The sequence below is a fragment of the Echinops telfairi genome, unplaced genomic scaffold, assembly GCF_000313985.2.
Source record: "Echinops telfairi isolate 266 unplaced genomic scaffold, ASM31398v2 ScPeMD7_7474;HRSCAF=8512, whole genome shotgun sequence".
NCBI classification, from domain to species: domain Eukaryota; kingdom Metazoa; phylum Chordata; class Mammalia; order Afrosoricida; family Tenrecidae; genus Echinops; species Echinops telfairi.
In genome coordinates this window covers 7,184,297-7,199,236 of record NW_022111378.1, presented here as the reverse complement: position 1 = coordinate 7,199,236, position 14,940 = coordinate 7,184,297, and the positions used below count along the sequence as shown (strand labels likewise).

The following is a 14,940-nucleotide window of genomic DNA, read 5'->3' as shown; positions in this document are numbered from 1 at the left end:
TGATGTACAAATGCGCTTTACACAATTGATGTGTGTATGGATTGTGATAAGAGTTGTATGAGCCCCTAATAAAATGATTTTTAAAAAAAACCTGTTTCTGGCCAATTTGAATGAGATAATTATGTGGATTACTGTGCTGGGAATGACAAATTGAAGAGGAATGGTGTTGTAGTCATCATTCAAGAGAAACATTTCAGGCTCTATCTTGAAGTTCAGTACTGTCTGTGATAGGGTAATATCTATATGCCTATAAGGGAAATTCTGTGACAGGCTAATACTATATGACTGTAAGGAAAATCAGCTAATATAGCTGTTTAGATTTGTGCACAATTCACAAAAGCCAATGATGAAGAAGTTTTGTCATTTTTTTTAAGTCTGAAGTAGATCAGATGTACAGTGAAGATGCGTTGATAATTATTAGTGGTTAGAATGAAAAAGTCAGAAGGACAGAGGAAGGATCAGTAGTTAGAAAATATGACTGTTGTGATGATGAGGTTGAACATCATATGATAGAATTTTGTAGGTCCAACAACTTCTTTGTTGCAAGTACTCCTTTTCAGCCACATGAACTGTGGCTGTATACTTGGCCCTCAATAGATGAAATACACAGCATCAGTTCAGCTGCTTCCGTGGAAGGTGACGATGGAGAAGATGAATACCACCAGTCAAAGCTCGTTGAGCCATTTACCTTTCCATCCCTCAATTAAACTGCCCTTCAATTAATCCCATGTGTTTATCAGCCAGGTTGGCACAATAAACTTTAACTATCACAAGTATATTCTACCAGAATTTGGAGACCGTCTCAGGAAAAGACTTGACACACTGCACACTAATGAGCTAAGATTGTGGGATGAGATCAAGAACATCATGTAAGAAGAAATCAAAAGGTCACTTAAAAGACCAAAGTGGTTGCCATAAGAAACTCTGAAACTTGTACTTGAATGTAGAATAGCTAAAGCAAAAATGGAAGAAATTATAAAATCAAAGGACTGAAGAGGTAAAATTTAAAGGCCGAGCATTATAATGTTATATGCAAAAACCTGGAGCTAGAAAACCAAAAAGGAGGAACATGCTCAGCATATCTCAAGTAAAAGAACTGAAGAAAAAAGTCAAGCCTCAGGTTGTGATATTGAAGGCAAAGTATTGAAATGTGTAGGAAACATCTAAAGATGGAAGGAATCTACCGTTAAACTGTACCAAAAATAAATTGGTTGACATTCTACCGTTTCAAGAGGTAGCATATAATCAAGAACAAAGGTGGTTGAAGGAAAAAGCCCAAGTTGCAATGAAAGCATTTGCAAAAATCAAGGCTCCAGGAATTGACAGAATCCCAACTTAGGTATTTCATCAAGCAGATGAAGCATGAGAAGTACTCATCTATGCCAGCACAAGACCACTATCTGGTCAAAAGACTGGAAGAGACCCATATTTGGGTCCCTTTCAAAGAATAGTGACCCAACAGAATGTGGAAACTATCAAACATTATCACAAGATAACATGCAAGTAAAAGTTTACTGGAGGTAATTTTAAAATGGTTACAACAGTGCTTGAACCGGGAGCTGCCAGATTTCAGGTGAATTTAGAAGACATGGAATGATGGATATCATTGCTGATATCAGATGAATGCATCTTGGCTGAAAACTGAATGCCAGAAAATGTTTAACTTGATTTCTATTGATTGTGCAGACAGTTGTTTGGATCACAACAAACTGTGGATACTATTGTAAGAATGGGAATTCCAGATCATTTCATTGTGCTCATGTGGTACCTGTGTGTAGACCAAACGAGCATTATTTGAACAGAACCTAGGGGGTGCTGCGTGATTTTAACATCAGGAAAAGTGTGTGTCAAGGTTTACCCCTGTCACCATTTTGACTCAGTCTGTATACTGAGCAAGTAATCTGAAGAGCTGAGGTCTGTGGAGAAGAAGGTAGCATCAGAATATAGCAGGAAGGTTCATTAACTTTTGAAATGCAGATGATATAACCTTGCTTTCTGAAAGTGAAGAGAACTTAATGTATTTACTGATGAAGATCAAAGACTAGTCTTGAGTGTGGACTGACTATACCACAATAGAAAGAAAGCGAAGATCCTCACAACTGGACCAATAAACAACCTCTTGATAAATGGAGAAAATGTTGACGTTGTCAGGAGTTTCACTTTACATAGCTCCACAACCAGTGCTTATGGAAGCAGCAGTCGAGACTTAAATATATTGTATAGGGCAAATGCAGAAAGATGTCACTTTGAGAACTAAGGTCTGTGATAGTTTCATAATTTCATGTCAACTTGAAGCTATATAAAAGTGATATCATTTTTATATATCACTGGACGTAGCCTGTCAATCAGGTCACAGCCTGATAGTGACTCCTTGTGGGCATAACCTTCTCCTAAGGAGGGCTCTGGGAACCTCCCCTCTCTCTGCTTTCACCTTCCTGTGGCTGAGCCACTCTGGGACCTGCCAGAGCCCTGTGATACTTCCACCATTGGATCCACAAGGCTTTGCACCCACCAGTCTGTGATATTCCTGCATTCTGCATCATTGCATGTGGCTGTGTGAGTCTGAAAAGGGATTTACGGACTAGTGTTGGACTTGAGTTGGACTGGGCTAGGATATTTTCTTGATAAATATTTCTGCATATAAAGCTCTTTCTTACGCATATAAGAGTGTCACAGGATTTGTTTCTCTAGTCAACCCAACCTAACACAGGTCCAAGATCTAGTATTTTCTGTTTGTCTTACATGCATATGAAAGCCGGACAATGAATAAGGAAGGTCACAGAAGAATTGATGCATTTAAATTGTTGTGTTGGTGAAGAACATTGAAATTACCATGAGTGGCCAGAAGAACAAATAAATCTGCCTTGGAGGAAATATAACCAAAATATTCCTTAGAAACAAGGGTGGGGAGACTTCATCGCATGTACTTTGGACATTTTATCAGAAGAAGCCAGGCCCTGAAAAAGGACATCATGTTTGGCAGAGCGTCAGGATAAAAAAGAAGCAAGACCCTCAACAAAGTGGATTGACACAGTGGCCGAAATAATGGGCTCAAATACAACAATTGTGTGAACGGTGCAACAACTGGCAGTGTCTCATTGAGCTGTACCTGGGTTACGTTAATTCCATTTTTATCTGCAGGGTTTTTTAATCTATCTGTTAGTATATATTTTAATATGTTATTCTAGGTATTACATTATATATACTTACTCTTATAGTGTTAATATTTTTACCAATTTAGTGAAATATTGACACAGAATTATGCTTTATATTCCTTTGTTGTTGGTAGGTGTCTTGGAGTCAATTCTGTATTTGTGGACACATGTCATTCAAATCCATGTTCAAGGGTCAGTTGTACTCCATCTTTCTGGAACTATAAATTCATCCACCTTTTTAAAAGATTATTACTAGGCTGCTAACCCAAAGTGGGCCCCAGCCACTCCTTGGGAGAATGAGTCTATCTGCTCCTGTAAAGATTTACAACCTCCAAGACCCTATGTAATGCTGCTGTGACTTGCAGTGCGTTTGGTTTATTGTTTGCCACTAGTATATACGTATACATTTGACTTTTGTATATTGGCTTTGCATCCTGTGCCCGTATTAGATTCACTTAGTATTTTCCTGTTGTTATTTTATAGATCCTGTAGAGTTTTCTGCATAAACCACTATTTCAACTCTGAGTAAAAAGATTTCTTTCTTTCCTTTGTTCCCTTGTCTTACTGCAGTGGTTGAACCTCTAGTATAATGTGGATGGGACTGGTGACAGCAGCCATCCTTACCTGGTTCCTGATTTTGAGGGAAAGATTTTAATGCTTTACGATTAGGTATGATGCTAGGATAGGTTTGCTTAGAAGTTTTTTATGGTATTTTTAAAAATCAGATTTAAAATATTTCCTGTATTACTGTTTTGCCAATCGTGGATTTTATTTTGTTTAATCATGAAAAGGTGTTGAATTTTGTCAACTATATATTTTAAAATAATCATTAGCTTTTTCCTTTTTTCTGTATTATATGTGGCAGCTAGTTTTTATGTCAGCTTGCACCTGTGTGAAAGGTGGAGTCTAACCTATCAGTCAGGTCACAGTCTGATGTTGCCTACTTGGGAGTATAGCCTTTTGGAAGGTAGTGAGAATCAATCATTCAGTTTCTCTGTCTCTGTCTCTGTCTCTGTCTCTCCCTTCACTTTCCTGCTTGCTAGGACTGTTTCTGCCTCCTTGGGTGGCCCCATGTGGGCCGCTGACCCTGGGAGCCCAACTCTGAACTGTTGGCACCCTGCCATGATTCCACTAACCTTGGGTCCTCATGACTGTGTACCCCCTGGCCTGTGGTCTCCATGCTTCCCACTCCGCGTGCCTGTGTCACTGGCCTGCAGCTATGTGAGTCTGAAAAGGCTCTGGACTTGAGTGGACCTGGGCTGGGATGCCTTCCGGATACAAAATTCCTTCATGATATAAAGTTCTTTTGTATACCTATGGGGTCCCTAGTGGGGTAGTGGTAGTAAACCGAGCCGCTAACTGCAAGGTCAGCAGATTGAAACCACCAGTTGCTCCGGAGGAGAAAGGTGGCGCTTTCCACTCCTTAAAGAGTTACAGGCTCAGAGACTCAGAGGGGCAGTTCTGCCTTGTCTTATAGGGTGGCTGTGAGTCAGCACCGACTTGATGGCAGTGAGCTTGGCGCCTGAGCTTACCCATCTATGTCGCTGGTTTTGTTTCTGTAGACTGGCTATCAGCTCCTGCCAGTCTTTACCACCCACTCCAGACAATAGGTTTTTTTGGTTAGCTTTGAACATTGTTCAATACCCTGAATTCCTAGAATAAACCTCACTTGGTCATGGTGATCCCTTTTAAATGTTGTTAGATTTACTTTGCTCATGTTTCGTTACGGACTTTAGCATAAATGGTCATGAAGTATATTGGTCTACAGCAGTATACTGCCCCTTGGGAGCTTCTGAACCAATCCAGGGGAACCGCAAAAGGGAACACCTCTACTTTATCCTGCATTATGGGCTCTACTACAAAAGTTTTCAATTGCCAGAGGCAAGTAGTAATTTTTTTTAAGAAAAGGAGGTGATAGGACAAAACTATGGTCTTCGGTTTTCCTTTCCCATATTGCTTTTGCCTGGTCTTGTGTGTTGGCCTCAGAAAAAAATTTGGGAAATGCGTCACTTAACTCGTATCTCATGTAATATTGGTTTTATTTTTCTAGAAATATGAATGTCACTTTATATAGTAATTATAGAGTAAATTAAATTGACCTGTGTAAGAGCAGTTTTTTATTACTTTTCTTTTTTAAAATTTTTTTATTTTTTATATTTTTATTACTTTTCTACTTGAGTTTCTTCATTGAAAAAAAAGTATTATCTGGATAATGGGATTCGTTGACATTTTAGAGCACTTCCACCTTGAAAAGCACTCTCACTTTGAAAGATGTGTGCTCACACACCCTAGGATTTATGATATTGCTTTAAAGTCTTTAATGCTTGTTTTCATTCTTCAGCAAGATGTTTGGAGGTTTCACACTTAATGCTTTGTTTTGACTTTCCAATGTATATTTTCACTCTTCATGATGTTTGTAGCCTATGCCGGTAAGCCCTGGAAACCTTGATGCGATTGTGGGAGTGATGATCCTCAGAGAATGAAAGGTTGATAATCAAAGAAAGCATGTTGGTGGGCGTGTTTATACCAGTACCAGCGCCCAGGAGCCAGTTTCAACCTCGTGCGTGTCGGGAGAATTGTGCTCCGTTGGGTTTTCAATGGCTGATTTCAGAGTGTCTAGGAAGTTTATAGGAAAATAAAGAGTTCCTGGTTACTCTTCGTCCCCCTGCACTTGGCTGCTCCTGTTGTTAGCCTCCAGCATTCCTTTGGTCATTTGTTATATTGATGAACTGATAGTGATACATAATTTCTCACTGAAGTCTTTCATTTACATTATAAAGATACTTTCTAATTTTTGCTGTATGCGCCAGTGGTTCTCAACCTGTGGTTTTCAGCCTGTGGGTTGTCGAACGACCCTTTCACAGGGGTTGTTCAATTCATAACAGTAACAAAATTACAGTTATGAAGTAGCAACAAAAATCATTTTATGGTTCGGGGTCACCACAACATGAGGACCTGTATTACAGGGTCGTGGCATTAGGAAGGTTGCGAACCACGGCTCTGTGCTTTATGGAGTTCCTGGTGGTAGAGAGACAGTCTCTGCTAACTAGAATTTCAATGGCTAGTGTCCACCTAGAAATAGTGTGAAAGAAAGGCCTGGTGGAACACTGGGCCCAGTTCTCCTCTGTCCCACATGGGACACGGTGCTGGAATGGGCCATGCTTTGTGGGACATCCCTTATACTACCATACATTTGCCAAATTCTCTCTTTTTTTCCTGTGTTATTGTCTTTACTTATTAAAAAAATAATTTTATTGGGGGGCTCTCACAGCTTTTATCACAATCCATTCATCCATCCATTCATTGTATCAAGCACATTTGTACATATGTTTGTTTTTTTTTAAATAATTTTATTGGGAGCTCATACAGCTCTTATCACAATTCGTACATCTAGCATATTTGTACATATGTTTGGTTTTTTAAAATAATTTTATTGGGAGCTCATACAGCTCTTATTACAATCCATCCATCCATCCATTGTGTTGAGTACATTTGTACATTTGTTGCCATCATCATTTTCAAAACATTTTCTTTCTACTTGAGCCCTTGGTATCAGCTCCTCATTTTTTTCTTCCCTCCCCACCCTTCCTCCCTCCCTCACAAACCCTTGATAATTTATAAATTATTATCTTTTCATGTCTTACACTGACCAATGTCTCCCTTCACCCACTTTTCTGTTGTCCATCCCCCTGAGAGGGGGTTCCCCCTTTCTCCCCCAACCTTCCCCCTACCCACCTAGCATTGCTACTCTCATTGCTGGTCCTGAGGGGTTTATCTGTCCTACATTCCCTGTCTTGCAAGCTCTTAACCAGGGGTCCTCAAACTTTTTAAACAGGGGGCCAGTTCACTGTGCCTTAGACCCATTGGAGGGCCAGACTATAGTTTAAAAAAAAAAAACTGCGAACAAATTCCTATGCACACTGCACATATCTTGTTTTGAAGTAAAAAATAAAACAGGGCAAAAACACCTGGCAGGCCAGATAAATGTCCTTGGCGGGCCGCATGTGACCCATGGGCCATAGTTTGAGGACCCCTACTTTTAACTGTGCTGGTGTACATGCTCTGGTCTAGCCAGATTTATAAGGTAGAATTGGGGTCATGATAGTGGGGAGAGGAAGGGAAACATTAAAGAACTACAAGAAAGTTGTATGTTTTCTTTGGTGTTGTACTACACTGGCTCATCTCTTCCTTGCTTTTGAGAGGGGATATCCAATTGTCTACAGATGGGCTTTGTGTCTCCACTTAGCCCTCTCATTCACATTGATATGATTTTGTTCGTTTGATTTTAAATCATTGTATTGGGGGCTCGTACAACCCATCACAATCCATATATCCATCCATTGTGTCAAGTACATTTGTACATTTGTTGCCATCATCATTCTCAAAACATTTGCTTTCCATCTGAGCCCCTGGTATCAGCTCCTCATTTTTTCTCTCCCAATCCCACTCACCCCTCCCTCATTAACCCTTGATAATTTATAAATTATTATTATTTTGTCATATCTTACAGTGTTCTGGGTCTTTGATACCTGATACCTGATCCCATTGACAGCTGATGATCACTCAGGTGGTGTGCTTCTCCCATTTTTGTTGCTTCTCAGCTAGATGGCCACTTGTTTGTCTTCAAACCTTTAAGACCCCAGATACTGTATAGCCGGCCACCATCAGCTTTCTTCACATTTGCTTATGCACCCATTTTATCTTCAGGGATCGTGTCGGGAAAGTGAGCATCACAGAATGCCAGGTTATTAGAACAAAGTGTTCTTGCGTTAAAGGAGCACTCAAGTAGAGGCCCAATGTCCGTCTGCTACCTTAATACTTAACATATAAATATATGTACATAGATCTATTTCCCTATCATTATATATAAATATATTTACATACGTTCATGCCTGTATTTACACCTCTATAAATGTCCTTTGCCTCCTAGTATTTTCCTCTATTTCCTTTTACTTTCCTCTTGCCCCACTGTCATGTTTGACCTTCATTTAGGTTTCAGTAATTCCTTTTGGCTACATTGCATTTAATTAAGCCCCACCAGGCATCCTACGTATACACTCCTTGCCATCAATTTTAGATCACTTGTTGTTTCCTTCTCTCTGGGTTTGTTCTTGCCAAGTTCTTGAAATGGTGAAGAGTGTTTTCAGGGTTCTAAAGACACTAGTGCCCCGTGGGACTGAAGACTTTACTCATGGATATTATTAACTTTATTTTTTCTTTAATAGGAAAACAAAAAATATTTCAAGCGTAGTGAACTTGCTAAAAAAGAAGAGGAAGCATATTTTGAAAGATGTGGCTACAAGGTATGCATGCTTACTTTTACATCAAATTATATATTTCTGAATTTAAATTTATTCAGCTGTTGTTACCGTGACAAAATTATTGATCTTTGTTCAATTTATCAATATTATACATTAGCCTATAAATGAGAAGCCATCTGGAGAGGTATGAGTTTTTGGTTTGGTTTTCGCTTTTCCTTTCTCCAATTTTATTTTTAGATCATACATTCAGGAAAATTCTTGCATGACTTGGCTTGGAATGGTTTGGCTTTTTGTGGACAGCATGAAATGGCTTGAGATGAAAGCTTGAATTTTATTTGTGTTTAAAATAAATCCTGGGTCGGATACTGCCTCATTTTCATCTCCACCACCACCCCTCTTCCTACTTCTCCCAAAGTCTTTTTTTAAAGGGTTCCAAGCATTTTATTCATTTAGCCATAACGGAATTAACAGTGATATTTTCTCTGTGTTCTGCTAAATATTTTAAAGCATTGATTTTTTATTTTTTTTTTAGGTTTCCATTGTTAGTAATCCCTTTTGGCTCTGTGTACCTCTCTTTGCTTCAAGTATAGTGCCATCTAACATTTATATGTTCTTGGGTGATAAGGCATTACATTTCAAACACTGTTTAGTCTATTGGATAAGTTTATTGGGAGAGGTTGAAGGTGATGAGGTGGAGAAATTATGTTTAAATTTTTTTAAAGATTATATATTGTTTAGTAATTTTTCAAACTAGTGTTAAGAGGTTCTATCAAAATTCTTTTGCCAAGGCATAAGTTTGAAATCAGCTTTCTGCTTTGGTATATCAATATCAGATAATAAATGATCTTGTGCATGTAATGGGAAATGTTCTGGAAATTTGTTTTTCTGGCTTAGCATTTCTAGAAAGAAGCATGAGGAATGCAAATGGTATGTACCTGCATTTGGCTTTATTTTGTAGTGCTGGGAAAGGGCAAATGTTAAAGAAAAATGTTGTTATATTTTGGATGGGTTTCCACAACCTGAACATATATAGTTGTATTTTTATCTTTTTCATGAGTATATTGATTTTATGTGCTCCCTGATCTGGACATTACAATAAGTTTCAACTGTAGTTACTGAGTAGATTTTTCAGAAACGAGTATTGTGCTGGCATCTTGCATTTGCCAGTGTTGGCTAGTTCAAATTGGGTCTGAAATAAGAACCACTTTTAGGTTTAGCCTGCTGGTTTGCTGCTTGTCCAGATCCTTAGAATTGAAACCTTTTTGGCTTTTTGTCAGATAGGAGAAGAATTTAAAATAGTTTTTGTTCAGTTGAGATTATCGTGGAAGCAGTGAGTCCTGTAAAGATACTGCGCTCACACTGAGGCCAGCCTTTTCTCTGTCACTGTTAGCTGCCAGGGAATGAGCAGAAGGGCGTTCGTTCTAGGATCCTTAGGGAAATGCCCCCCTTCTGTATTTTCAAAGAAAACACAGGTTTTTTTTTCTAAAGCTGTTTTAAATATTTCCATTTTCTTATTAATAAAAATATAGTTATGTATGAGTGTGATTCTTTCATAGAAATTAGTCCTCATCTTTTAAGGCTTGATGCTGTATCCACCTGTGAATATATGAAAGTTTAAGTTTTTAACCTGTAATCTGTAAACCATGAACTATGGAATCACAGATTATATCACTTTAATAATATAGCCTATCTTAATTGAGTGTGGGTTTCATCCGTAATATTGATCTTATAGTATGTTTTGATCTTACTCCAACTTTAGCATTTTAGGTTTGTCTTATGGTTAGTTAGGAAAACATGTTTCAATATCGTTTCATAGACCATACAGTGGGGCTTATTTATATATTGTTGAGCTCAGTTTTCCTAAACTTGTGATTTAGACAGCAGATTCAAGAGACTATATGAAGAGAGTGTTTTTCCTACAGGTTCATTTGAGCAAGAATGTCTACTCATTCCTTGTGTAGTATGCATAGAGTGCTGCTAATTTTTCCCCATTATTTTAGGTTCAGAGCTCAATTTGTGGGCAAGTTCTATGTAGGGAGTTACTCTAGATAACCAGTAGGGGCTTCTGTGCATTTGGAAGGATACTTTTCATTCAGTGGGACAGGAAATAACTGGAGCATGAGGTTTCACCTGTTTCTGCTGGAAAACTGTTATTTTCCTTTTTCAAGGAAAAAGTAGAACTCTTCTTAACTAAAATTTTTCTTATTGTGGATTAGATGAGAATTTGCATGTCAGATTTTTTTCCTTCAATTTTAGAACATTTTCTTCATTCTTGCCCATTATTATTAGCTCCCCACCACCATCCAACCTCCCTTGTCATAATCCTAAGTAACTATTAATCTAGCTACACTCTCTGTGGATTCCCAATCCTGGATTTCATATAAAGAAAATCCTACCCAAAAGTCCCTGCAATGACAACAAAATAAAACAGGAAAACCTCAAGCCAAACAAAAGCAGAGTAGAAACTAGAACAAATCAAAAAGGGTCAAAAGGGAAAACAACAATAATATATTGAATTTTAACCTAACTATAGCTGCAGTAATCCACTTTGCAGTGAACTCTAAGTCGGGTTACATCTTCAGTTAATGGTCTGGAGGGACTCTGTAAGTAGATTTTAGGTTTTCACTGTCATCCATGGCTGCCCGCACACTGGGTGCTCAGAATTTAAGCTCATATGTAATTCCCTCCTCTGGTCTTGGATTTTATTATTTACAATCTTGAATCACGCAAGCTCATTCTGTGAGGATTTAGCTGCATCTCACTTAGATGGCTGCCTGTTTTAAGACAAGCCTGCGACCCCAGATGCTCTTTCTGACAGCCAGAAGCCATCCGATGTCTCCGCCTTACTTTGCCATTGTACTCATGTCTATGGTGATATCTTCATGAGGAGGAGCCCTGGGGGCATAATGGTTTACACATTAGGTTACTAACTGCAAGATCAGCGGTTCAAAATCGCCAGCCACTCTGGGAGAAAGGGGAGACTTTCTACTCCCGTAAAGAGTGACCGCCCCAGAAACCCAAGGGCAGCCCTATCTAGGGTTGCTATAAATCAGAAATGACTGTGTGGCAGAGAGAACTTGGTGAGGTCAAATATCCAGCAGGGCCACAGTGAAATAGCTAATTGTTCTTTGATTAGAGTTTACAATGAAGTGTGAGCTCAAAATCCGTTTGTTTATCTAAACTTTATATATATCCTTGGTCGACTCTAGGGGCAGCATGGGCAGCTTGTTGAGTAATACTTTAAAATAATAAGTAAGCTCCAGAAGACATTTGTCATTCTAGTAATCGTATTACTAACCTAGCGCATGGCATAGGTTTTAAAGTACTAGTGAGAAAAAAAAAGCATCCATGAATAGGAAAGCCTTTTAGAATAAAATACATGGGCTATTGACTTGTATACGTTAAGAACTTAAGTAACTGAAACAGGACTACTATATTCTTGCTTTTTTCAGACTTTGTTTTTTGTGTGTGTGACATGTCTTAGTGAATGAGCATTAGTGGAATTTTACTTTGTGAAAAATGCTTAAATTCTTTAGATTCTAGGGAGAAACCAGTCCAGTTTCAGCCTTCTTATCTTTTTTTTGAACCATATGATCCTACCAATCTGTGTGGTAAGAATGTTGCCTCTTAAGCGCATGTTTTTTACTTGTGATGCCTTGAAATGGATGTTTTCTAAGCTCTGAAAAACATACTCATTTATTATTTGCTCTTTCTTTAGATGAACATTTAGAATACCTTCAATAATTAAAACATGCTTGATTTCCATGAATAGCTAAGGTAATCGGTAACATTACCGACAAATATATCTGCTATAAAATAGAGGATATTATACCTTCCGTGCTGACTTTCATATTTCTTGGCTATTAATATAGATACAGCCAAAAGAGGAGGACCCGAAACCATTAACTGCATCAAATCCAGTATTAGAACTTGAACTGGCAGAGGAGAAATTACCCATGACTCTTTCTAGGCAAGAGGTAAGTTTACATATAAGCATTTAATGAGAAGAGAGAAAGTCTCAGCGGTGTTTGCATTTATCGCTTTTCTATCCAGTCAGTTATAGGCCCTTAATTGTTACGTCAGCTGATTTATAGAACTGAAGAGACTTCGCAGCTGGACAGCTTTCTTCATGAAGTCTTAACTCTGCCTCCTTTCTTGATACAACGATCTTAGGTTTGTTTTTTTTAAATAGTAGTTCCTTCTAAACATTATAAATAAATGTATCTATTCTAAATAAATAATTGCAAAATTATTTAAGAATAAAAATGTACTCATATTAGTATTTGCCTAAATTATTTGAAGTAATACAAAATGAGTGGCATTAAGTTTGGGGAAAAATGGAATTAAAAGATAATAGAATTTTCGCACGAGCTATTAGAATTTCCTATGCGTTAATGTGCAACTTCTTAACAATATATTTCTCTAGGTCAAAACATAGAGTCCTGTATCACTATTATTAGCTGTATAATTTTCCATTGGTTTGCTGAGCTGTAATATTTTTCAAATAAATTCTTTACTGATGATAGTAAAGTCAGTCAAGTGTTTGTCTCATATGGTAAATAGAACGTACCTTTCTGTGTAGAAAAATATTAAAGAAATATTTCCAGATACACTAAAAAAGGAGTAATATTTTGATGCATGTCATAAAAAAATACCCATTCATTAGCGACCAGGGTATGTACCTGGATTTTTAAGATGGGCTTTATGGAGGCTGTTTGTAACTGTGGGCTGTGTGCAATAAACAGGATTATGTGTAATCCAGGAACTGCCGGCGATAATTTGTGATTACTTGTTTTGGAAAAATTTCTAGAAGCACGATTTCTAAGGCAACGACTAAGTATATTTTTCAGACTTTTCAAATAGATTACCAACTAGCTCTGTAAGTGTCTTACACTAGTTGATGCTTGCATCTGTAGTCTCTGCTCACACCCTAGTCAACACCAACTATGATTTTTTTTTAAGGCAGGATTTGAAGACATCTTTGTGATACCAAGAATTTATACTATTCAGAAAGGTATAAAGGAACACTGTCACCCCTTCTTCCCACCTGTGTTCCAAATCCTTTCTCTCCCCATCAGTAGTCAGCTCTCCTGGCCTATGCATCTGTTTCTGTTAGTCTCGTGAATCTTCCAGGAAGGTGCTGTATAGATAAGGATGCACTTTCCTTTTTCTCCTCATTGACACAAATTAGATCATTTACATGCTTTTTTACCTTGGGTTTTTTTTTTTTTTACTTTAAAATATATTTTGAGGATATATGGAATTATCCTATAAACTCAGATGAGCGCAGCAAGTTGTATGCATATGGATGTACACTTTAAAATTGTCACAGCAAAAAATTGGAATAATATATGAATTCATGTATGAGTGTATTGGTGTTTGATAGTCAACGTGTCACTTTGGGCAAGGCTTCGTGTTCTTTGGTTTCCATTTTTATTAAGAGTGATCGCGCTCATAAGCTTTTCATGACTATGTGAAGTACAGTAGATAAAACACTCAGAACACAGTACTTAGAGGTAAGTGTTTGATAAATTTACCTGTTATTTCTAGCAGTAGTTTTCTTAGTTTAGCCTCTTACTTATGGGTATTTAGTTTATTTTATGTTTTCTGCTGATACAAATAATTCTAAAGTATAATCCTTATATAAATACATCCTTCTGCGTTTATATGAGCTTATCAGTATGATAATTGTCTAGAAAGGAATTTCTAGTTAAAGGGTGTGTCATTTAAAATTCTGGATGTTATTACATTTTCCTACAAAAGATTCTTTGCCAATTTATATTTCTTCTAATAGTTTAAAGAAGTACCATTTTTCTAGCAAGTCTGTCAGCTCTTATCTTAAAAAAGATTTAGTCTTTTTCCAATCTGACAACAGTTTCAATTTTTTTTTCCTATTTTTAATCATTTTATTGGGGGCTCCTAAAGCTCTTAACACAATCCATACATACATACATCCATTGTGTCAAGCACATTTGTGGGTTTTTTTTTGTTTTTTGTTTTTTTAAATCAATTTACTGGGGCTCATAAAATTCATCACAATACATAGATCAATTATGTAGAGCACATCTGTACATTTGTTGCCCTCATCATTCCCAAAATTCGCTTGCCTCTTGGGTTCCCGCAACAGTTTCAATTTTTTAAGTTCTTCCCAATAGGTGTAATTTTCTATTTATTAGTGAAATTGAACCTACCACATGTTCACTGGCTTTTAGTGTTTTTTGTGACTTGCAGTTTTTCTTCTGTGAGATTGATTTTTTTACTGATTTGTTAATCTGTAATGGAAATTTTAACAATTTTCATGAGTGTATGAGGAGAAATTTGTGGAAAAGTGTTACTGTATTTTAATTCTGTTTTCGATGAATGTTTAAAACCCTCATATATGTATGTCAGATGTACATTAGTGCATTTTTTATCCCTTTTGTCATTTGATCTTGGCACAAATGGTTCTATGATCATGTCAAGCAGCCTTTCCTTATAGAGTTTTGGTCGTGGGTGTCATACTCAGAAACGTTCTCCCCCCCCCC

The 14,940-nt window shown here is 37.5% G+C and overlaps 1 protein-coding gene across 2 annotated transcripts in view; it reads left to right on the top strand.

Annotated features, from left to right (window-relative positions):
- PRPF18 (pre-mRNA processing factor 18) overlaps window positions 1-14,940 on the top strand; it is a 54,617-nt gene that overhangs the window by 6,624 nt on the left and 33,053 nt on the right. The window contains exons 2-4 of one of the 2 annotated variants that reach the window (XM_045285641.1): window positions 8,381-8,458; window positions 8,574-8,600; window positions 12,289-12,393. In XM_045285641.1, the coding sequence (XP_045141576.1) occupies window positions 8,381-8,458; window positions 8,574-8,600; window positions 12,289-12,393 (210 nt within the window). The remainder of the gene's footprint in view (window positions 1-8,380; window positions 8,459-8,573; window positions 8,601-12,288; window positions 12,394-14,940) is intronic. The other variant, XM_004714101.2, reaches the window with a different exon arrangement.